Below are 26,189 nucleotides of genomic sequence, written 5' to 3' on the forward strand. Positions count from 1 at the left end.
TTGAAAACAGGAGAAAGTTCAGAACCCATAGCTAAAAGGAAAAGAATGGAAATAATGGTGTTTTAGGAGAAAGTTCAGAACCCATAGCTAAAAGGAAAAGAATGGAAATAATGGTGTTTTATGGCTAGCTGATCTGAAACAGCTATGTCTCCTATTTTCATAGCCCTGTGTGAATTATTTGAACAATATGGTTAGGCTAAAGAAAAATTTCATAGAACTCAAAATCATGAACAAAATGAATCAGGAGACTTCTGAATTAAGGAGGAGCCTTGGAAATATTAAACTGGAATTCTGATGACAAACACCTCTCTGGCAATCCAACTGATATATTTATTTCTACTTACTTAATCTTTAGAAGGGTCAGGTAAAAGGTTAGCTAAACAAATAAGGAAGTAGTAATTAACTCAAGTCTCAGGTATTATTTTTTTCATCTGTTTAATGACTTTTGGCTGGTCTTTTGTACCATATATTGATAGTCAGATACCAGCCCCTAGACAAAGCATGCACACAAACTATCCTTCATGTATTAAACACACCCAAACCCATTTTCAAATCATGTGTCTAAGAAGTCAGTATTCTAAGCATTTTATTTAACTTTCCTCTAGAATTGGAAACATACCATTAATTTTCATCATGGATAAACTTGATGTAAGACATCTTTTATTACCAAAACATCAGTGCGTTTTTGCTACTTTAGCAATGATGATGCAATTTATTTTGATACTCTGAGGCCATGAAGAATCTATTCACGGATTGAAAACAAAAACAAAACACTGTAACTTATGAAGAAAACCTTACTTCCTAAGGGGAAACTACAGAAAAAGCAGATGTGGGAGTTTGAATGAATATTCACGGATTGTCAATCATTTGACGTTTTAAACAGTAAGAACTACAGCTTTTGGAGTGATTTCAGCCCGATGAAATATTTTTAGTAGAAAAAACTAAGGTAAAACAGCATCTTTGCAATGGACGCTGATCTTCATAGGTCTAATAATTTGGTCTCCTACTATGTCTATAGTTATATTTCAATTACCTCATGAAATCAAAATTAATTATGACAAATCAAGTATAATGTCTACTTTTTCAAGACATCTCATAAAATTGGAAAGTATGTAAAAATAGGTATGGAAAATCAGATTTCCATGTCAGCACCTCAACCTTGAGTTAAGCAAGTGAAACACACTTGGATTTCAGTACTAAACTCAATGTGGGGACTCATAGAAATTGCATGTAGTTATACCATTAAGATTTTGAAAAATAAATTCAAGCACTGAAAAATAAAATGACTACTGTTATCCAACTAAGATGGTGTGCTACCTTAATACCTTATTTTAAAACAAACATCTTTTGGAATAGAACACTTTAACAGCCTATTTTAATTCACTTCATAAACAAAAGATTAAACATTTATTAAAAATAACCTGAGTTAAAAGTTTGAAACCTCTCCTTTCTTCACTTAGAGATGTCACCAACTTTTGAACACAGATCAAGTGTCCTTCAGAGAATATCAAATCGTTTTTATTGATAGATTTCAATACAGGCTTTTTAATAGGCACCTCAGGGGTCTCTAAAGAGCACCCCCAAGTTTTTTCCAGAGTACTACACTCCAAGGTTCAGTACCGAAAATAATTCCGGTGTACATCTGCATGTCTCTAGGACAGTGCCACACTAGATCAACTTTCCTCTCCTGATCACTTGGTGAATAATTTTGTTACCACCAAGAAGCCTCTATGATCTCCTCCTCATAACTACACTCAGTTTAGTTTGATGTTCAGTCATTGAAAGATCATTTCATGGATTTCTGTGCAAATATTTTTAAGAAGAGAATATGATCAGCATCACTCTGTATATCTGGGAAGACTTGGGGAGGGGAGCTGAACATCCTGTGAATAACTATAGGACATAGAAATGACAGCTTGTAATTTTAATTTTTCTTCCAGTCTTCACTCCCATTATAACTTGGCACTTATATCCTATCTGATACATTATTGGTTAAGAAGGAATAAGTGCCTATGAAAATTCCTAGTGATAAAACCAGGTATATCTGGCTAATCATTTAAAAATAATCTTTGATGCATCAACATTGAATTAAAGGTCATAAAAGCATGGGAATGAAGAAATCAACCATGTCAAATTAACAAGGGTATGTTTTTTTATCACAAATAATATGTATAGAAATATGCAGCTCAATAATGAAAAATGAACTTTATCATGTCCTACACATTATCTACTCATCAGCTTACAAAATCAATTCATAATTTTAAGTTGTATTTTGAATTATTTTTGTAAGTCACAGAGTATTTAGAATCTCCAAAATTCTTTGCTCTTTCTCCTACAAATTAAATGATTTTCTATATACTTGTTTATGTTAACACACGTGAAAATGTTATTTGTTTATGTTAACACATGTGAAAATGACTTTCTAACAGCGATATACGACAATGATTTATCCATCTGGTTTATATGACCTGATTGAATTGAAAACTATGAATTATAATAGACTGGGTTTCTTTTCTAGTTGAACTCCAGAATTCTTTCAAAAGCCTAGAATTCAGTCATTTTGAAAATGTTGGGTAAACAGATTTGTGATCCTCCTAGTGCTGGAAAGTCATTGTCTAATAATATACATTTAACATCTGAAAAGTGGATCCACTTGCTAAATTAAATTTTATAGTGTGTGTACAATTCAGCAGAGATTATAGAGGCCTTTAATTTATCTCATCAAACACACCATAGTCTCTAAGCCTGGGTGTCATGTAAGTGCCTGAGTGTAAGGAAAAGAGTTCTATAATTCAGACCGAATGGGACCATGATTTTGAAGAAAAGACTTTGCATTCTAAAGCAGAACACGCTGTAGATTTTAGAAGTGTTTAGGTGAAGTGACCTCCATGGTCAAGGCCACCCTACACTTGCATGGGTGGGGAAGGTTGGCATAAATCATGTGTGTATGTAAGTAAGCCAGGCATTTTTTAATCACTCCAATAGAAGAAAACATTTCTCTTAACTCAAATTAAGAAATTATTGTACATTTTATATATTTATATAAAATTTACAAGTAGCAAGCATATGGCACAAAGAAATGGGAGAGTAACAGTGATATTTTGAGAATGCATGCTTTTTTACAATGTGTCTGACAAAGAGGATATTTCCCCAACTCAATTATCCAGTATTGACATGCAGGGTATTTTCTCAAACTGTCATATTGCTAAGTGCTTAATCAAAGACATTTCTATTGTAGAGGAGGAGTGGTAAAATATCTAATTTCAAAAAGAAGAAAGAAAAGAGAAAAGAACCTGTTCTGAAACTCAATATCTTCCTTTGATGAAAAAAAAAAGGAATGGGGTCTATAAGAAAGACCAAAAGAATGAGATGCTTTTTTCTTATTGCAATCTAGTGATTTTACTCATTGCTTTCCACTCTGTTTAATCACACAGCATTACATGGGTATAGTCCATAAAACCTCTGGTTGGTGTCTCCGTGATCCACATGGTCACTTTTCATGGTTGCACATTCAAAATCACCCAAGAACGCTCACTATTCTCAAGCAGTCCAGAGTGAAAACAGGTAACACAAGGTTCATCAGAAATTTTGTGGTGTGTTTTTTTCTCTCTCACAGATCACATGATGTACAATTATGTAACAAAGACATAAACAACATAGAAACAAAAGTAAAACTGACAATAGAAAATAAACTCGAGATAGTCTTAATCAGGAATTCATTTCTTCTTCAAGTTTCCAGTAAACCTCCCAATGTATTTAAAAACTAAGGAGCACTTGGTGGCCAGCAACCAAATTACGAAATGACATGTCATTTTCAACGGGGATGTCTCGCCGGAGAATTAACAAAGGTCTGTAATTCTTAAGTTTGAATAAAGGCAGTGGAATGAATTTAGAAATGTGTCCACTTTTCACAATTCACTATAGAATTTTCTTTTCACAGTCCCCATGTTTGTACAAAGAGTTCTTTCTGAAAGTAAAGCACAGTTAAAACATTTTCTCCCAATGGAAAAAAAAATGCACACAAAGACACCAGTTTTTCAAGGTGCTTTAGAACACGACAGTTCGCTCAATCTAATTCAAGAGTAGGAGTGATAGGCTCCAAGGGTTGGGAAAAGATTAACCGTCTAGAAAATTTAAGTGGAGATCCATTAGGCTAACGCAAATAACAGACTCAGCTGGGAAAATGAAGCCATTGCACAATGCAGAGACAGAGTGGGGTACACAGACCACAGGCAGAGGGCTCCTCTCTCATTCACCAGCTTTCACACTTTATCTGATAACATTAGACACCGCATGCTGCATTTAAGCTACTTACTCATGCAAACAAAGAGGCTACATAAGTTTCATAAATACCTCCAGACAGTTCGTGTTTGACTTTTGAAAGGGATCTTGACAAATTATATAAATAATTGCTAGTTTAGGATATCCATCTTGGTTATGTTAAGGATGAATGCTCTATTTCTTTTTTCTACTAGGTAAACACTGAGTTTCTTATGGTGCTTATTTGGAGACAATTCATTAGGTTCAGTGTCTTGACCTTCAAATAGGTAGCATTTAGCCGATGAAGTCAGTATCCATGACACTGAAGAACAAGAACTGCATTTCTCCTAAAACCATTCCCCACCACTACTGGATACACTGCATTTGTAGTGATGAAGTGCAGTGCGCAGGTATCTCTAGAAATAATGAAACATCTCACAGTCCCTATAAAACCACAAGACAACCTCAACAGAACCACGCAGAATGGAGGAAGACAGGGCAGGGGAGGAGCCGAGGGCTTTCACTTACCTTGTTTTCTTTTTAGACCCGCGTGGTGTTGTATTCAGACTCGTGTTTGCTTAGAGACCCAATGAGGCAGAACCTGGAATGTTACAGCTATTTCATTCAACAAAGTAATATTTGCACAAAACAGACATACACACCAACACGTTTACTTAAAAGTACCCATACTGAAATCCATAAAAGTGTGGAAATAGTTGCTTGCCATCTGCATGCAAAAATCAGTAAGATCAATCAAAATACTGTAGATTTTTAGAATGTATGGCAAATAAACCTGCCAATTCAGACAGTAAGCGTAATATAAGCAAGCATGCCACACAGAGCATAGAGACGGGATGCTGGAATTATATTTTTTAATTTAACTTTTCAGTGCTCAACCGTTACTCATTTTATGGTCGATAACAGCACAAATTATCTCATATGTACATAAAAATAAACATGAACAGAAGATATTTTTTAAATAAGCAAATAAAATATGTACTTCTACAATAGTACCTTATTTAAATATAAGTGTGCAGGATTTCAGTATACTGTACTATTATGTGTAATTATGTGGTATGTGGAAGGAAATTGTTTGCATTTCCAGGCCAAAAATGGATGTGATATATTGCAAAATCTGTGATTGCTGCCTTAAAATCACTCAACAAGATGAGATATCCATCTGGAGAAGGTAGTTGTTTCCAAATGTCATTTTTTTAAATCTTAAAATATGTAAACATAGATGATGGGATCTCATATGACCATGTGGAAGGGAGCAAGTTGGCAGTATCACCTGTAGTATAAATTGCCGCCATTTTTATTAGCTTCACTATGCGTGTGGGGTTGGAAACCAAGTTCTTTGGTGTGGTGTGAGTTTTCTTTATGTGTGAATTACAGGGAGGGGTGGGGTTGTTTCAGAAGAGTAAGGAAGTCACTGGAGACGGAAAAAGAAGAGGAAAGATTCTGTGACCCTGGGCTCAACTGTCACAAGGGAAGTGACAAGAAGGAGAAGGAAGAAGTGGGGGAAGGAGGAGGAGAAAGAGGAGGAAGAGGAGGAGCAGGGGGAGCAAAGCAAACGCAAGTAATCCATGTTTTGCAACGCTTTGAGTCTTTAAGAGTTGGCTGTCACCCAGAAACTCAAAGCAAATCCCAAACCATCTGTGGGTACTGACCGCTGCACGGCTTTGTCGTGCCTGGACAGCCTGTGGCTGGTGGTGGGCACCTCCTCGATCTCGTCCACGTCGCAGGCATCTGCGGGGTCCTGGGAGTAGTTGTGTTTCATGACAAGGATGTTTCTCCTGTTCACGGGTGGGAGGAGGGGCTTGGCGGGCTGGGTGGGCATCTCCGTCAAGATGGGAGCGTCTCTTGTGCTGAGGTTGCTGCGGCTGCCCTTAGCGCTGGACAGCTGGGATCCACAGTGATGGTCGTGAATGCATTTGGACGATGACCTCCGCAGCTTGTGGTAACTGTCAAAGTCATCCGCTCCATCTGCAAAGTCCGCTGTCGCTCCTGTCCCTCTGAGAGTGCATAGCTCATAGTGAGGAGGCTCAAACACCTCCTGGAAAACGGTCTGCTCAAAGTCTGACTTCCTTGGGACGTACTTTTTACGAGGCTGTTTGATCTGGACAATGACAGAAATGATAATAAGGATGATCACAATGCAGGAAGTCACGCCAATGACAGTCCCACTGGTGTTGGTGAGCTGGTCCAGCAGGCTGGTTTTCCTCTTTTCTGTAGGTAGGAGAGTGCAGACAACAGACAGACAAAACAAAACGAGAAACAACCCACCACGCATTAATATCATGGTCACAAGGCACGCGGAAAACTTTAACTAGGCTGAGCACAGAAGGTTCGCAGGTTTAAGGGAACATATGCAAACAGTGCTCCAGTGTCCCAAGGGCCCTCTCTTCCACTTTTAAAATCGTTGTCCCATTGCCCGAAGCCCATGCTAGAAATAAATACATGTGTGCACATAGTTTGTATGTGTAAACATATGCATGTGTGTGTGCATATATGTGCTACAGAGGTTTGTGAAGATCTGTAGTGTGACAATTAGGAACGCACTGGCCACGTTGGAAGTGGTAAATTATTTTCTTCTCTCAGTTATAAGAAAATATAGACTATCCATTCTTTAGGACAAGACCGTATCGTGCTCTACTCATGCGCGATTTGATAACAATGATGTGGCAGATGTTGCAGGATGATGTAATAACCGCACAGAATGTTATATTGTACCAACAAGATCCTGAAACCAGAAAGCTCTTTCAACAGGAATTCAAGACAGTCACTCTGGGATGGGAGTGGAGGGTCTGCATGGACTCTTTCCCAAATTAAGCCACCAAAAATAGAAGAGAGAGAGAGACAGACAGACAGACAGAAAGAGAGAGAATCAGAGACAGAGAGAGACAGAGAGAAGTCTGATGACAGTCTGGTACAGGTGAGGCTGGGATTCAGCGGAGATGTTCTGAGGTAAGAATAGCTGCTAGACTCCTTGGAGAACAGACTGCATCCCGTTTCCCCCTCCAGCTCTCTGCAGAAAGGCCAAAGAAGACCATACAAACTCCTTACACAGGTGCAGAGAGATAACAATTACTCTGTCTAAAGAAGAACAGGAAAAATCCTGCATGGAATGAGTGTACACTCAGCAAATAACCAAAGACAGCAGTGCAGGAAGAGGAGGAGGAGGGGAGTGGCAGCAGAAATATTTTGAAGAGCAAAGTCTGAAAACTTCCAGAAGTCAGTGAGAAAACCCAGCCACCGAGGTCAGCAAACCCCATGTGGAGAAGTGTGCAAGGCCCACACCCAGGCCTCCATGAAAATGTTACAAAAGAGATTCTAGAGGAGGTTCATCATCCGACTGAATTCTAACACGTGCTTGTGGGAGTTGCCACAGCGAAACCTCCTTGTACAACAAACATGCAAAAACACTGACGAGGAGATACAAGAGCCTCAGGAAGCAGACCCCGCCGATCGATCGGGGCCGGCACAGGCACGGGGAGCAGTGGGGAGGCCCAAGGGAGAAGAGAATGAAGAGAAGCACGGCTGAGGAACTTTAAATGCAGGTGTGAGGGGAGAACAAGGAAACCTGTGGGAATGGTTTTAAGAAGAGAGGAAAAGGAATGAGGGAGCGAGATGGGCAGATCGAGAACTGTCACAGGAAAATCCCTTACACAACTACTAGATGTTAATTAAAAAGAAACAACATTCAGAAAGCAGACATAAATCTCAAAACCAACATGGGGTATGACACAGGAAGGCCCCTCGCCAGAGAGCCACCTGCAGAACTGTCAGGAGAGGCGGGAGATGGCCAGGTAACCTGTGGAAACACGGCAAGCGAATGCAACCCAACATCTGATAGCCAGTGAGACAAGAAATCACTGTGGGCCCCAATCCACAAATTCCTATGAAACAGAAATCCTCACCCAGCAACAAACAAATGTGGGGCCAAAGCCCACACTGAAACTAAATCCCTACTGAAACTGAAATCATGACACAGCCCAATAAACACGAATGAAGAAGCCAGTGCCAAATGGCTATCTTTAATAAAACACTGAAAGAGGCCCTGAGCTTGGAAACGAGTGGCCTGAGACAGTTGCATCTCTACACGAAAAAATAAACAGAATTTAACCAAAATAACTACAGCCCACAAAGGCAAGTGTAAATACACCTGAAAGATAGTACAGATGCAAATTGTATCTGCCTTCTTCACTTATTGTTAAAGTGTTTTATTACAGAATTGACTATTGGGGTATGACTTACAGAAACGTGATGCATGGGCAATATGGGCTCATGGGAGCTGAACCCCATTGGGGAGAGGCAGGCACCAACAAAGGGTACCAGAAACAGCATGACAAAACAGCCGTGTAACCCAGTATGCAATGTGGACCCGCTTTCCTATCTCTCCACATCTCTAAACAACTCAAAATCATATAACATGAAGGTGGAGCATGTTATAGGTGTCATATTGAGATAGAACAAGAACAAGGAAGAGAGAATGCAGCTCTATAAGAATAATATTTCTATACCTCTCTAAAATTGTTAGTATAAATATAAAATATGTCCTGGGAAGTTAAGGTGAATGTTGCTAGCCTTAAAGCAAGTAAAAAATGTGGAAAAACTATTGAAGATTTAAGATGTTAGAGCAGAATATATTCACCCACTGAAAAATGGAATAAAGGATGACAAGAAAAAAATGAGACATAAAAATAATGGTGGATAGTAGCTCAGCTGTATCAATAAAAGTATTAAATTTGAACAAACAGCTAGATGGTTATTAGAACAGATAAGAAATGCATTCTAAATATACACTGTCTGCAGACAAAGAGGTGATAGCTGCAGGACAGAAGGGTGACAGGAACAGGGTGCAGACTTTGATATCGACATCTGAGTGACTAATTTCTGACCAAGTACTTTAAGAATCCAAATATTACCAAAGTCCAAATCCTCTTATGATGAGAAAAGGCTTAATCCATCGGGAAGACAGAACGATTATAAACATGGAGCCGGCAACCAAGTTTCAAGAGACATGCCGTAGAAGTTTTATACATGGAAGAGAGAAGTAGGAAACGAAACCAAGTATTTGAGAGCGTAACATCCTCTTTTCAGTAATGTATAAAATATTTCAGGAATAGAATAAGCACAAGACTTATAGATGATTCTAGAGACCCACTAGCCCTGTCCTCCAGCCATGCGCCCTGAGTGAGGAGATGCACATGGCTTCAGGGCACACCCAGTGTGAGGAACAGCACACACGTTCAGGGGCACACGCAAGTCCTTCTCGCACGCCGGGGTCTGTGCTGAGCTGCGCCACTAACCTCCCTAAGCGAAAAGCGACTGGAATCCCGAGGAGTCTGTTTGCTCCTCACAAGAGAATGAATAAGAAGGCAGAAGAACTTCCTAGCTCTGGAAGCAGTGAAGGGGACCCCCACGCCCATTCCGTGAGCCCTGCCTGGTACTCAAGTCCGGGCAGCCATGCTGCTCCTCTCCACAGAAGGCATTTTGTCATCTCATGTTGCAGGTCAAGTGGAGAACAATGGCTTTCCCACCCACCGGCCTGTCCAGACTGTTCAACACTGAACCCCATGCCCTACTCTGAGCTTGACAACATGCAGCAGAATCCATGTAAGGAGCTCTCCAAGGAGCTTCGAGCTTCAACTACTGGAAGGGGCAGGGACAAGGGGCACAGGGGCCTTCTTCCATTGGAGAGGAAGAGGGCAGAACTGCTGTGCAGGCACGCGGGAGCAAGTGCTGGAAAGCACAAGCACCCTTCAACACCCGCATGTGTCCGCCAAGAGCAACGAGGAGGAGCTGGAGTGGGTGACAGGTGCAGCCTTGGGTGGGGTGCAGCCAGCTGTGACTGGGGAGACAGCCCCCAAGAGCTCCCCGTCCCCCAGGACCACGAGGTGGGTTCCTGCGAGATTGCAAGGATCAGAGTAACCCTAGGTCCTCGGAGGAGCACGGAGGACGCAGGGAACTGCTCGTGAGCTGGTGGTGGTGCGCATGGAGACAGTCCTGAACACGGTCTCACACTACGGCCTAGAGACTTCCTCGCACACGCAGGGGCCTGTGCTTTACACAAAGGTCAGGGCGGGCGAGTCATTACCTTTACAGTGGTTTTCATCCCACGGATACACACAGTTCTGGAGCCCGTTGCACACCAGCGTGTTGTTGATGCACATGTTGCTGTGGCAGAAGAAGGTATTGCCCTCGCAAGGAGCTGAAATCCAGAACAAGACAGACAGGGTTGGGTCCCGGGCTCGGCAGGAAGACACGGGAAGTCAAGGCACCAAGACCAAAGGGAGCATTTGCCCTTCATCGAGTTGAACCCTGAGCCCCAGGCCTGGCCTGTGGGGATGCCCGACTTCCCGCTGGCTCCCAGCGCTGGCTGGTCTTGCTGGGCTCCGTGGGGGAAGAACCCTCGCTATCCTCGGCCTGGGCCTCCACCGCAGAGCCGCTGCATTTTGTTTCCAGTTGCAATGTGCACTTAGTGACAACTCATGTGCTGATGGACATTCATACCACAGACAGAAAGTATACCTCACACCAAAACCTGGATGGTATACATTTCTTTTTGCTGTGTCAAAACACTTAACTGGAACAACGGAATAATTCTGAAGTATGACAGATGCCAAGTATTACTGGAAATAAACACAAACACTGACCCCTATAACCTCATGCAATCTCTCTCTCTCTCTCTCTCTCTCACACACACACACACACACACACACACACACACACACACACTTGTCTCGATAGAGATATTGTGGACTGCATTGCACAGAAATGTTTTAAAGCTACACTTGTGTTTTTACCATCCCAATCACTGCACAGAAGACATAAAATGTAATTTCTAGGTATTTAGGTATTTCAGTAATAGCTCTGAAATCATTTTTACAGATGTATATGCTAGAAAATGTATATTATAAAAGACAGAATCATGTTGGTTAATCTATAATGATGATCAATCGGTCAATATTGTCCAACACCTGCCATCACAACAATACCTTTTTCATTTTTTAAAACCATGTGCTGTATTTGAGAACATTAGTTTGTTCACTGCCTTTGCTGTTATTCAAGATGTTCAGAACTGTACTTTCCACAGGCAACTTGGTCGTTCAGGATACACAGAAGGTTCCTGATCATCCAAACAAGATGATGGTAGAGCTCACCCCGGCAGAATGTTCCCCCTCTCCCCAGCCTCGCTCACTCAACACAGTTGTTTCTTCTCCTGCAGTAACACAACATGAAGTCTATCGGAAAAACTACAGGGACTATGATTTAGTCATTTTGAAAAGCGTCGCACTTAACACTTTATTAACCTAATGATTTGTTCAGAGCAAACTGTTGCCCTGTAAAATGTAATGATCTATTATTGTGAAAATCTGCTTTTCAGTATGGAACTAAATTTGAACTTCTGTAGCCAACCATAATGGCTTTGCTAGCACTGACACAGCTGGCTAAGCAGATAATAAACAGTGTCAAATTTGTGCAGCTTCAAGGAGTTTTCAACACATAGCCTGCATTGGCTGCAAAACACTTTAGTAGGAAACTTTACTTAATAAATTGCTACAGTTGTGAAAATATAGTTATGCACTGAGAAAAGAATGTCTTAAAAGGCACAAATATTTCTTGGCCATCTATGATGTTTCAAAAATACTGATTGGATAGTAAGGCTTAGTTTTAAAAAGTTAAACATATCAAGAAAACTGGGAGCGAAATTCAGTTCTGTGGTTTTGGTTCCATCGCTTACTAATTATAAGCCCTCAGACTATCAGTTGGTACCATTTATTGCTCATTAGCAGGTTATGTGAACACAATGGGTAACACTGGAATGCCAATAAATTGGTATTGATCCGTGATTTGCTTCTCATTGTTAAATTGTTACGTGCATCTTTGTACTAACTTTAATTATTCTAAGTTATGTTTCCAAACTTTTCTCCTCTATTTTACCTGATTCTTGGATATTTGGGCAAGTGGCAAACCACACACACACACACACACACACACACACACACACACACACACAGAGAGAGAGAGAGAGAGAGAGAGAGAGAGACTTCAGTGAAAGAAAGCAAACACTTTTGTGGCTAACCACAGACCTAAAACATGCCATACAGCTTGAACAGAAGAAATTTTGTCCTAGAGACACTACTACTGTGTTCTGAAGATTCCTGATATCGTATGTCTGATCATTTCTCTCATAAATTCAAATATGCAACAGGCCATCAGTGAAACTCATTTCCCTCTTGCTGAAGAACAAAATGACACCGTCTGTCCACCAAATTAAGCCAGCAGTCTTAGAACTTTTCTGGGGATCCCAGTCATACTCTGAAGTTACCCAGCACAGAGAAGCCTAGCAAAACCACCAATGTTTTTAATATATATATATATATATATATATATACATATATATAATTGTAAAGATACCATAGAGAGGGGTTAGTTACACAAGTCAGGTAATGAGTACCACCAATGCTTTGTGAGATGGGAATTTATATTATTTGCTTTCTGAAACTCTGTGTTTTGTGTAGAATGCAAAGTTCAGAGATACTGTGCAGCAAAGAAACCCCTTTCTATCCATTTGTAATTCAAGTAAGTTTAATTCCATTTGTGTATCACCTTGTAGACAAGGTAAAATAAATTCTAAAAAATCTGGAAAGTATTTTTCTAGAATTAAAAAAATCAGAGATAAAAATATCTCCATCTTTAATGTAATATAGAATATTTGGGGAGTTTATGATGAAAATTTGATGCAAAATTAGGATATACATCATTGAAAATTAGAATTATTAAGAACATAACAGTATGGAAAATTTTACAGAAAATACATAAGCCAAAATGTAGGCAACCAGCATTTCTGGGATTTACTCAAGTTACAGGGATATAGCTACTTTTGATAATTTTTGGTGCATATTCTGGGCATAGGTATATGTATATATACAGCCACAAAAATAGAGGTCCTTAATCAGGGAGATATCAGAAATTTTTGTGAAAAGAAAACAAAATGTTAATTTAAAAATTCAATGTTCTATTTCACGGTTTTTAAACCAAGTGGTTATTTTTGCATAACACCTGTACTTTGTCATATTTAAAGTAGCTAATGAACTTAAAGTCTGTTTTTCCTGAACTTTTGTTTTTGAGTACTCAGTTATTCTCACTCTGATCAGAAGGTGGCAGGCGTCTACCAGATTTCACGGAAATACATCAAGGTTTGATTAAATGCACTCATTAAAACATGTCCATACCTACATTTTACCGACTTTTTAAACATATTAATTGCTAGAAGACAACAAAGTAATTTTGAGTATATTTTATTTAGCTAAGAAAAGACAAAAGGAAGACTGATAGTCACAAGCCACAGTATCATAATGTTAAAGATGTTGACTATGGAGTTACTGTTTTTCAATGTTTGTTTCATATAGTGAAAAAAACAGTTTTGATTCTCTAATTAAGAGATTTTAAATTCTTAATAGCTCACCCTCACATAACTCCTCCCCTGAGTCCCACCCTCCACAGGGCTACTGTGTGTCTCCTGCTTCTGCTTTGTAATCCTCTTCATTTCCTCTACTTCTGCTTTGATTGGTAAAGCCAGGGACCTGGGAAGAACATCCAGAGTGTGAGGAAACTGCTCAGGTTGCTTTTGCATCTTCCTTTGATCAGCCTGCAGAGAGTAATTTATTACAGCTTTCTGATCTTCAAGATGTTCTGGGGCCTACTCTGTGGCCATCTTTGGTTTGAGAAATGGAAACGAGGCTTCACGTTGATGTACATGCAGATGTAACACATATCCACATCCCACAAGTAAGTCATGGCTTCACACTGCATTCTGGACCTCGCTAGCGCTACTGTTCAATAGTAATTTATATCAGCTTAGGTGTCTGTGGTAATTCTTCTCAGATACCACAGTTGGTTCCAGTCCGGTTCTGTCATCACACTTCTTTCTTGTTCTTTCATCTTGTTTCGTGGGTGACCTCTCTGAACCTAAGCCTTTCTCTTGGGCTCATCCTCTGCTCTGTTTGCTGATAACCGGACATTCCATGAGCATTCAAATTCCTATTAGCCTCTGCACGTGGGATTGAGGTATCAGAGAACACTAGAATTGGCTTCTCCTGGTGGTGTGCCCGGTGGATGAGGCACCCTCCACCACTCAGGTGCCTTTCTTCCTTCCACACCTGCACCCGCGTGCAAGCCACGATTTCACGGGGTCCATGGAGAGACCGCTGGCAATGGCTGCTGCCACCAGAAGTGTGGAGGTCAGAAAGTAGCAATCAGGCCTTGTTTCCCTCTGCAAACACTTCACATCCTTCCCACTCCACAGTCCGCTCAGGACACAGGGGTCTCCAACTGCTACAGAGCAATGTGGCGCTCACCGGGAGCCCGCCCTCCGGCCCTCTCCACGGGTGCCTGTCCCAACCCTCTCCACTGCGCGCCTCATTCTGGCTTTGATTTTCTTTCCCACAGTACTTCTTAGGATTTGACCCTTTATTCTGGACAATCAATTGAAGATGGATTTTTTTATTTGGGAAACTAGATTAAAAATTAGTTAATTGATACTATGCAGTTGTATCAGCGCTGCAAGTCAGGATTGAAGTACAGTGATTCTTGGGCCATGCCATCCCTTCATTCTCCGGTTCCCCCTTCCTGTCCTGACCCCTGAGTGATGCAGAAAGTGGATTTAAAAATGTATAGCTTGCTGCTGACTGTCATTATCCTTGTGATATTCTAATGACAGATCAAGGAATGTTACAAATAGAAAATACAAATTTTACATACAGTCAGGTGCCAGTGTCTTGCACCTGTGTATCGTAGCTATTTGGAAGGCTGAGATCTGAAGATCTCAGTGCCCAGGCAGGAAAGTCAATGAGATTCTTATCCCCAACTAAACGCCAAATACAAAATGCCCAAAGTGGGGCTGTGGCTCAAGTGGTAGAGTCCTAACTTTGAGCACAAAAGCTCAGGGACAGAGCCTGGCCCAGGATTGCACATACACAAACACATAATGAGCCATGCACAAGAAATATTTTTTTCCAAAATAAATGGAAAAACTTCCCTACCACCATATTTTAAGCTAAAAACGGCCCCAAGACTATGCAATCAGAAGAAATGACATCTTACTTGAAAAATGATGAGCAAATAGAAGCCAAGGATAGATTTTTTGTGCATCTTCTCTTCCTATCCTTTATCATCTTCATATTTGTTTAGAAAAATCAATGATTGTCTCCAAAACTTTCTGTTCCAAAGTGACTAAGTTTTCAGTCAAAAAAAAAAAACCACCCTAACATCATCAAAGAAAGATCTATCTTAATCTTTGTTCTAATGTAAGGGATTCTGCTCACAAAACTTCAGTTGAATTTCACACAAATAAAAGATTCTTCCTCGATGTTGGACCAAAATTGCCTATTGCCCTAAATAATAATACAGAAAGAGAAAAATATTTTCATCTGAAAACCACATTCCACAGATAGAGACGATTTTTTCCTCTTCTTTGGTGTCAACTTCACCACGAAATATTTATTCTCTTTTCAGTCTAAGAATTTATTATCTATGTTGTACTATCATTACATCTGCCTTGAATCAGCTGCCCAAAGGCTTTGCCGCATGAGCCATTAGACACTGAAATTACAACAGGTTGATACTGAACTGCTTCTGCATGCTGATTATTTTTAGGCACTGGACATGTGGTCCTGTGTTTGTTTTTGTGACTGATTTATCTATATAAATCTGAAACAGTTGGTTAGCTTAGACACATTGTTCATATCAAGGTACAATATTGGCCTCGTGTTGAACGTGCCAACCTCCAGAAAGCAAACCTGCAGTAAATAATGATGAGAGCCAACCACGAACACATCATGCTGCCTCAAGTTTCTGATTCTTCAACTGCTAACGATTCAAGATAACAATTAGTTATCATTGTACAGCACATATTTGTGGTAATAACTGTTCAACTACTGTGGCTATAAAATCAGCATCAGAGTGACCGATACAGATTATCACCAAGGATCCTGTCAAAGATTACAGGAGCTTCGCTGCTCTTACTCTTGGTCACAGGGTCCCTTCCTGAGCTGCATTCTGCCAAGGCAACACTGCCCTAAAACCTTCTACACTATTTCCTGTTAGCACACGAGTAGATCCGGAACTTATTAAAACGAGGACAATTGTGTGTGTCTATGAATGAAGAGATTTAACTTTAAATATTATATCGACTTTACTATTTTGTAAAGACCTGCATCTATGTTCCTAAAACCTTTCATCAATGTCTAGAGGTTTTTCTTGATAGTTCAAATGGAACCAGAGAAAAGTTTTAAAAGAAGAAAGGTGGTGTTATAAACCGCCATGTTGAGTTGGAGCTCCTTTGTACAACTATTTAAAGATAATAACAGTAGGAATAATGCAGAACAAATGTAAAAATATACACAGAATAATGAGGAAAAGTGATGTGGATTCAGAAACTGACTTGCTATACCTTTAGACAACTACTTAAAGAAAAATAAATAAATAATTTAAATGAATAAAATTTTAAAAAGAGTTGAAGAGAGGAAATATGGAAAGGACGTAGAGAGAGAAGGGAGAGAAAAGAAAGTTAGGGTTGGATCCTGGCAGGTAACAAAAGTTTTGCCTATTTTCCCTTTTCTCCAGGGTCAAATTGTACTATAGTATAAGAAAGGATTAGCTAACATAATTTCAAAATGTTATTTTTCTATCAGCTACAACCTTGTCTTGTACTGACCATTTCCTCAGTTCCAGATACAAATATTTAAAAATGTCACCTACCTTCTCGTAATGTCTCCCATTTTCTGGAAAAGAGATTGGACACCATAGTCCAGGCATTGCACACAAGAATGTATATGTATGTAGGTAAATGTTCACCATTTCATTACGACATTTGTTTGAACAAGAAAATGCTTTTTACAAATGGCTACTTTGTGAATCTATTTCTACAAATGTTTTAAAAGTTCTAAAATTCCCAACACATCAACATTTGCCAAAATTATAGATATATCTGTATGTAATTCCCATTTTGACTTTGTTTTTTTTTAACAAGAAAAATGGTAAATAAAAAAAAGCTCTTTAAGTAGTAGAATACTTCCTCCATCATAAATTAGGGAGGAAGACAGGTTTGGATATACCATTATGGGTTTGCATTGTGTACCTTCTGCCAAAGAAAACGAGTAATGTGCACAAATAAAGAAGGCATGTATGTATGCTCCTAGAACCGTTTACCCAGGTCCTCAAGTCAGCACTCTTCCGGTTTGCCTCAGTTGTTCTAAATATCACAAATGTATATTTATAGCAGTGAGCGTTTTAGACTAAAAAAAAAACAACAAATTGAAACCTCCACTCTACCTTCACTATTTTGATTTTTTGGGGGAACAGGTGGGAATGAACCTTAAATTCAGTGCCAAGGCCCCTTTCTCTCAAGTGTTTCCACCGCCCCACCCCCACCCCGCCCTCAGGCCTACACTCTGTTCATTGAGCATAGCTCTGCTTCCAGCTTTTTGCTACTCAACTGGAGATAAGTTTCTTAAGGACCTTCCTGCCCAGAATGGCTCAGAGCTGTGCTCCTAGAATTACAGGCGTGAGCCACCAGTGCCCAGCTTCCTCTTTCCCGTTATTTTCCTGCCACAGCACTCACGCCTTCATTTCGAGCTGGCCACAAGCTGGCCATTTTTACTCCTTTTATAAATTATTTATTTTAATTTGCTTCAGTTTCCAAACTGAACCTTTTCTTACGGCCGTATAAACTTCTTATGCTTCCTAGGGAAAAATAAATATGTACTTTGTGTATCTTGTCATTTGTTCAAAAGTTCATTTTCTCTATGTATGTTCACTATGAATTTTTTATATTAATACCTATTTCATGTTGCGGACTTGAATAGAGTGGTATTTTTCTTATCCATATCATGTTTTATTCTATTTTATGCCAAAATATGACATATTGTCAGATATTTTCTGAGCTTAGTTTGTGTACTGTTGATATTTAAATCTATGCCGACTGATATTTATGTTGCTCTACAACAAACATAAGAAAATACTTGTTATATTAATAAAGTGTTTCTAATCTTTTAAAAACACATCAATTCACAGTGGTGAGACATCATCTTACAACCTAGATTGTTATTATCGATAACACGGCATTCTCCAGTTGGTGGAATACAGAATTCCTACACTGCTTTTGATCTTACTTTTACCCCAGACTTGTAATTAATCATGCTGGGGCCTCATTTTTCCAGAGGAAAAAATATTGTTGTTGAATGAACAACACTGTAAAACATTTAATGAGATATATAATGTTTATTCTGTCCTTCTGATTCTTTATATAGACAGGGTGGTGAATTAGAAAAATATTGTAATTCCTTTTTCTGTAACAAAAAGTACCTAAAGTCATCCTGTTTTTCATGTGAAAATTAATGGGAAAGGTAAGTCTGAACCGACCATCCTTGCACTTCATACTTTTTCTCAGAGTTTCACTGAGCACTGCACTTGCAAAGTAAGATTTAAATTATGGTCTTTAATTTTTCTCTTTAGAATCCATGAAATTGAGGACATTAAAAAAATTGACCACTATACTTAGCTATTACAAAATCAGGTATTTGCACTGTTCAGCACAGAATGCTGCATGTATGTATGTATGTATGTATGTATGTATGTATGTATGTATGTATTGTGTATTTTTCTGGGGCTTGACCTCAGGGACTGGGCTCTGTTCTCGAATTTCTATGTGCTAACGACTAGGGCTCGACCACCTGGGTCACAGTGCCACTTCTGGCTTTTCTAAGTGGTTTACTGGAGAAGAGTCTCACCGACTTTCTTGCCCAGGCTGGCTTCGAACTGTGATCCTCAGATTTCAGCCTCCTACTTAGCTAGGATTACAGGTGTGAGCCACTGCTGCCTGGCTCAGAAAGCTGATAGGACAAGAAACAAAGGAGGATGATACCATGTTCTAGGTAAGATCAGACCCCAAAGTCATCAGCTATCACCTGAGAGAGGCAAATAGCACATGAAAGCAGGAGAAAATCAACAACCCAGGGGCAGAACGAGGCCTCACAGCACTAAGCGGATGGATGCAGTCTTTGGTGGGAGTAGGAGCAGAAATCAAGGTATGGACTCGCGTGCTCGGAAGCAAGTGGCCCCAGTGGATTGATCTGGGTGAACACAGGAGGACTGGACTTGCTTACCTCCACAGCAGAATGGAAATGTCACCATGAACAGTTATCAAATCAAAGGTTATCATTAGGCTGAGAAATGAATAGCAGTCCCTCAGCTTTCGGGTTCCAGTTGGTGCTGACATACAATATCTTGCTATATCTTCTGAGTTACCAACTTAGAAGTGGTAATCATTTAATACTTTGTTACATTTACCTTCCATCTCCAAATGATACCCATTTATGATTGCACATTTCTGCATGTCAGAAATCTGGGTAAGGATTCAAGTGGGTTCTGTTTTGGAAACTCACAAGGGTTTAAGCTCTAAGACTGGACATGGTGCTCCATGCCTGTCATTCCAGCTATTCTGGAAGTTGTAGAGGGAGATTACAGTCCAAATACAGCTCAAGCAAAAAGCAAAAGCACAGGCCTTATCTGGGGGGCGGGGAAAGAAGTAAAAAAAAAAAAACATCTGGAGGTTTGACTCAAGGGGCAAGGTACTTCCCTAGTGAGTGAAAAGCCCTGAGTTAAAATTCCATTACCAATGAAAAATTAACAACCACCACCACAGAAAGGTAGCCAGATGTGGTTGTTGTCTTAAGCCTGTCATCCTAACTACTTGGGACTCTGAGTGGTCTTCTACTGCTGTGTAACAGGTCATCAGATTATGATGACCCCGCCTTTATTCCTTGCTCCCGACTTCTGCTGGTGAGCAGCTTGGGTGCTAGGTCCTCCACACAGTGATGGGGTGCTGGCTAGGGCTAGGCTGTTCACACTGGATGTGCTGAGAGGCTCTTACTAGATTTCGACTTCACAGTCCAAGTTTGGTTCTTTGGGGTTGTATAACCAACGTCCTCACCAAGGTCTTCATTCAGCTGCCAGCTGAGCTGCTGGGCAGGTGCTCTCTAAGCGCCGGAGGCTGAGGATGTCTGAGCAGGCAGCACGCTGGCCTTGCTCTCTTCCTCAAGGACTGTCATGTTGCCAGAAGCTTCCATGTTCACAGCCACCCAGGTTAGCCAGGGCCGCTCCCCAACATTTTCCTTTTCTGATCAATTTGTGGTCAAAGGATTAAGGACCCTATTGACATTTTGAGAACATTTCCAATCATTTGTAAATTAGTCACCAAATGAAAATGGGTGTTCTCCCCAGCTGCTACTTTTCCTAAAGGGAGGGTCTTCTGTACCAAGAGAGTCTAGGCTGTTCTTATCTGTAATTAACCACTAAAAGGGCAGAGGTGGCACTGTGGCCCAAGTGATAGAGTGCTTGCCTTGAGCAAAAGAAGCTCAAGGATCAGCAAACAAGCCCTGAGTTCAAGCCCTAAGACTGGCACAAAAAATTATATAAATACAATTATCTCTTGACAAGCCTGGTACATGATTCAGAGCAGACACCTCTGACCAAGAGCCTCAAATGCCATGGATGCCAGAGGCCAGAGCTCCAGGACGACCCCATTTCCCACACCCCACGTGCAGGTGCGGGTGCTCTGATCATCGATAGCTTGGTACTGCATGTATTAAGCTGTGCTACTGTCACAACGTAAATGGAAAATGCTTCTTCTCACTTTAAGATGGCCAGAATGTGCAGCAGAAACAAAGTCAACGTTATACAAATTTAAAAAAAAGCCTTTGGAAATGTCTTGGCCAATTTAAGATGCTATCACAAAATGCTATAAGCCAGGAAGTTAAAAAGGAAGAGAAATTTGTTTCTCCTAGCTCTGGAGTCTGGGTCCTCCAGGATCAGGGCACCTGCAGGGTACCTGTGGTGTGCAGGCCTGACTCACAGGGGCCTAATTCACAGGGGGTCTTCCGACCGTGTCTTGTAGGACACAAGCAACTCTCGGAGGCCTTCCTCCAGGGCCTCTGATCCCTCCGAAGGCTCTGCTGGTGTGACCTCATCAGCACACAAGTGTGACCTCATCAGCACACTGTCCTCCACCCGTGACACGCTCACAGGAGGGATTGGATTTTTCCGTGTGTGAGTTTTCAGATGAGGCACGAGCAGCCAGGTTTTCCGAGGTGTCCGTGGATGTTTACTGAGCACTGAGGGGATCACAGGGGATGCATGGTAACCATCATCATCTCCCAGCCAGAAACTTACTAAAGGTCCAGAAACTGCCTTTTCCTATGTAGGAACAGGGGTCTGGCCCCCTACATGGCTCGTGGGTAAGTCCAGCCACTGGCAGATGCCCAGAAATGAAAAGGTATTAAAACCCACTCTTGTCTCTTATGTGTCATACCTGGCACAGCATGGTATGGTCTGCCACTTCTGAGCTCTAATGACTCAAAATCAGATGATCAATTTTAGAGCTCAAAGGAACCTTGGCTTCTAGATGCTTTCCCCACTGACCAACATACATGCTTCCTTTCTCCCAACCTGGTTGGGTGAGAATACATTTTTCTGGTTGAACCACTGTCTGTGGTCATACCCCCTTCACAGACATCCTTTCTGATGTTCTTTTCTTCTTTTTATGATCTTTAAGTCGCTGTACAAAGGAGAGTTGCCATTTCACATTAATTTTGTAGGATCTACACTGTGTTCTTGACTGCATGTCCCTCCGCTCCTCTTCTCTTCATTTGTCTCCCTGTCTCCTGTTGGCTCTACCTCACCCCTTCCAAGTCCTCTGGCCTGGGCACCTCCCGATCCATGGTATTTAGGAATTCCCTACACTCTGTAAACGTGGCTCTTATCTTTGAGGCATTAATCCATGTCTGAGCAAGTTTCAACCTTTTCAACAACAGCAGGAATAGCAAAAATAAAAGCCTTTACTACTCAGCATTATTTTCCATTTGCAGAAATTGTTACAATAGGACAGACCCAGGCTTTTGAGAAGGCATCAGTATATACTGATGCCATTATTGTTACAGAATATAACAATACATATAACTTGCTAAGACAGCTGCATGGCTTTGAGCATCCTGCATGTGCCCTTCAGACATGTCCTGAACCACTACGTTCAATTCACTGACCTCCAAAGTGGTCAGGAGTGACCTTGAGACATATAGGACTCTGAATGGAGCTTACTAAAATGGGCCAACAAGGTTTTTTGGTTTGTTTTTTGCCAGTTGTGGGGCTCGAACTCAGGGCCTGGGGCACAGTCCCCAAGCTTCTTTTGCTCAAGGCTAGCCACTCTACCACGTGAGCCACAGCACCACTTCCAGCTTTTTCTGTTGATGTGGTCCTGAGGAATCGAACCCAGGGCTTCATGCATGTTAGGTAAACACTCTACCCAGCCCAACGCCCAACAGGCTTTTAACCAGCTTTCTAAAGGTTTGATCTCAGACTTGGTCCAAAGCACACTGTTGGTTATGTGTCTGTCTTAGGAGCTCCAACCAGGGCGAGGGGGCTGGCGCACTTCCCCGGGGGCCAGGGATACAGGACTCGCTCCTGGTATGGGACCACAAGGCAGGAAGGGCGCTCTCGGAGAGGGGAGCACCTTCTTTCTGGACGCTTGGCCAGGCCTGGCCCGCAGGAAGCAAGCCCCAGGAGCGGCTGGGAGCAGCATCAGCCCGCGGGCGTCCCAGGGAGCACGGGGTGGCGGGGGGGGGGGGCTTACGTTCTTGGAAGGAGGTGAAGAGCATCTGGAAGCGGCTGTTGCGGCTGCCCTCGTCGGCCCACATGCGCACCACGCCCAGCCCCGTGCGCAGCATCACGTCGTTGGCCACCGTGCTGCAGAACTTGGCCCTCAGGTCCTCCACCGAGCTGCTGCCGTCGTACACCGCCACGAAATTCCTCTTGCACTCGTTCGAATTCTGCATCTCATAGTCCAAGAACCGTAAGTAAATCTGTAAAACAACCAGACCATAAGTCCCCCGGGTCGAGAGAGGAGCACAGAGAGCCCAGCCCAGAAAGTACCAGAACTTCCTTGGCTGGCTTGCAATCTCACAAGACGCTCTTGATTGCAATCAGATGCATTATTGTCCCCCTGTGGAGAGCAGGAAGACGCACAAGGAAAACACAAATTGTGTTCAGTATTTTTTTCCCAAATGCTGGTATTTGTATGTTTTTTTTTAACTTCAATTCACCATTTCCATTAGCTTAGTTGTGTTTCTTTATTTTATTTTTGGGGTATTTCCCCCCCACATGTGTGCCTAAGTCTTCCCATAACTTATTTGGAATCAGTTATCCATCCAAAGTTATCCATTGTTGTTTTAATTTGGTTAAATAAATGTTTTAAATATCCCTGACACATTCTTGTCAAAGTTCCACAGCTTCCTTTTTTTCTCCCAAAGAAATAATTAATGTTAATACAAAAAAAGAGAAACCTCAAAAACCAAAAATGACAGGCCATCAAAGACGATGTTTGGCTTCAGTCTGTTAAATTATTTAACCACAGTGCTGCAGTTTTAAAGTGGGGAATATGAAAAAGAAATTTCAAAAGCTAAGCTAGTTTATGGTCCTATTTAGCTAGCTCTGCATAAATAAAAATTAAATTTAAAATGAATGAGCAAAAAAGTAATGTGCAATCTACATTGTTTGCATTTTCCTTAAGCTCCTGGAACTCTAAAATGGACTACCTCCTGTCCGGTTCAGAGGAGGCGATTCGAGCTCAGATGTTTCTGTCAGGAACTGAGACAGTAGGTCCCTCAACCTCCACAGAGTTCAGTGCCTCATGCCCTGTTCTTCATCAACTGACGGTTCTGGTATATTCAGAACCTCAAGTGACTACCTCAGCCCAAGAGAAGACTGTGAAGACATTGTTCATCCATCCATCAGCTCAGCTACGTCCACTCTGGGCTCCTAGGTGGACCCAGACACAATTCAGGGTATGGAAGATGCAATAATAGACAACCAAATGAAGACCAGTGCTGAAAATATGGGTCTCTGAAATCATGACACCAATATTTAATCTCATCTACTGGGGAAATACAGAAGCACAAAAACAAGCCTGGACAGAGATCCTGAGAGGGCTGTCTGGACAGTTCTGGAATAATACAGGTTTTCTGCACCGAGGTTTCTCCTAAGCATTTTACATCGTATTGTCTCACATGCACACCTATTGGGTCCTTCTGTCAATGCGCTTCTCTTCTGTCACAAGGACACAGGCATGGAAGCTAGGCCTTCGGTTAGGAAGTCATCTTTTTCATTCCTCTATTCATTCTTTCTTTTTCTTTTTTTTTTTAAAGATTTTTAAATTTTATTGTAAAGGTGATGTGCAGAGGGTTACAGTTACATGAGTCCTTTTGAACATTGTTACCCCTCCCTCGTTTTCTCTCAGTTTTTCCCCTCTGACTCTGTCCTCCCTCCACAGCTGTATAGGTCATTGCCAGCAGAGTATCCAGCAGGTTCCACTGCTGAATTGGTCCTCGCTTTGTCACACCCTTTCTCTTACCCTTTCTCTGCTCCCTTCCCCTTGATTTTTTCCTTATTCCATACACTATAGATTCCATGAGACAGCATCTCCCCAGATCTGACATGCGTAAGCTGAATTTAAAATTTCAGTATTTCAAATAGTAGAAATTTATCTCTGTGATCTTACTGAATAAGACACTAGCCCTGCTTGATTTCATCTGCCAAATCTAATACTTTAGTCTCCTGGCCAGACTTCAGAATCCGCATCCGCATCAAAGCCCCACCCAGCAAGCTGAACTTCTCAGTAACAAATCTAATAATTTATAAACCTTGAGACACAAATCTTTAACTAATATAGGATAAAAGAAGATACTGAAAAACTATAAACTGACAAACATGCATTCCTTAGCGTCCAATATATTTTCAAGTAAGCCATCATCATACAAATGGCTATACTTCTAAGACAGGTAGTGAATAATTTATCTTTGAGTCAAAATCTCTGGCACATGCTTATAAAAAACACTGCAAAACTCTAAACTGACAAACACACCCTCCTTAGCTTCCAACATTGCGCATTTATTTCCAAATATGCCATCATTCATACACATGGCATTATTTTCACAGGAAGTATTTACTCTGTCTTCTCCTGGCAACTTCTTCCTGATGTGTAAATGTATATTTCATTCTGGCATCTCCAGGGAAGAATTGTTCACTTGCTCTAGTCTTCAACCATAGCCAAGTCTCTCACTACGATGCTAAAGTGGGCTAACTGACCATATTGTAATCTGTGAAGCTGACAAACCCCTTCTCTACTCAGTGCTCTGGGCAGAGCTCCCTATTTTCAATTGCTGAGCATTAAACCACGTTTTGCACATTTTAAGCACTCCATAAAATTTTAGAAATGGATGGAGCCGCAAACTAATAACTAAATTGGAAGTGCTATTTCTTTGTTGACCCTGTTTCTTCAGCATTTATTATTTATTAGGTATCTATGTGCCAGACAATGTCTTGTGTGCTACAGATAATGAAAATTACATGAAATAGTCATCTTATTATTTACAGTAAGAATTTACTAAGGATAACTCTCAAAACAGTGCATCATATAGTTCTAAATATGACAGAATGATAAAATAATTTTGCAAATTTATAGCAGCTTAAAGATAAAATGGGATGGCCCAGATGAAGATACTTGAAAATAATTCTGAGAAGGAAAAACACAAACAGAAATGTGAAAAAATGAATAAAAATGAGTGGAACCCAATAGGGTTTCATTATGCTTTGCCAGCTAATGAAGTTTTCATATAGAGGCAATCTGCTCATCTCAGTTGGAAAACGATCCTAATACAGCCACCTACTCTGATAGTGATTTCAAATCAGGTGTCCCCCCATCTCTGTGAAGCAAGCACCTCAGGAAAGGCTTCGCTGTATCCAAGCTCAAGCCAGCTCTACCAGTAGTTCAAACAATTCTCACTTAGGGCATGTGTGACCTCCTGTTTACA

At 41.0% G+C, this 26,189-nt stretch overlaps 1 protein-coding gene across 1 annotated transcript in view; it reads right to left on the minus strand.

Annotated features, from left to right (window-relative positions):
* Nucleotides 1–3,065: 3,065 nt before the first annotated feature.
* Nucleotides 3,066–26,189, minus strand: part of Neto1 (neuropilin (NRP) and tolloid (TLL)-like 1) — a 97,029-nt gene continuing 73,905 nt past the window's right edge. Inside the window, exons 7-11 of the mRNA XM_013018930.1 lie at nt 22,955–23,183; nt 10,361–10,474; nt 5,931–6,489; nt 4,789–4,861; nt 3,066–3,967 (exon numbers count right to left, since the gene is read on the minus strand). Of these exons, the coding sequence (XP_012874384.1) occupies nt 4,801–4,861; nt 5,931–6,489; nt 10,361–10,474; nt 22,955–23,183 (963 nt within the window). The 3' untranslated portion in view covers nt 3,066–3,967; nt 4,789–4,800. The remainder of the gene's footprint in view (nt 3,968–4,788; nt 4,862–5,930; nt 6,490–10,360; nt 10,475–22,954; nt 23,184–26,189) is intronic.

Source organism: Dipodomys ordii, unplaced genomic scaffold, assembly GCF_000151885.1.
Source record: "Dipodomys ordii isolate 6190 unplaced genomic scaffold, Dord_2.0 Scaffold43, whole genome shotgun sequence".
Classification (NCBI taxonomy): domain Eukaryota; kingdom Metazoa; phylum Chordata; class Mammalia; order Rodentia; family Heteromyidae; genus Dipodomys; species Dipodomys ordii.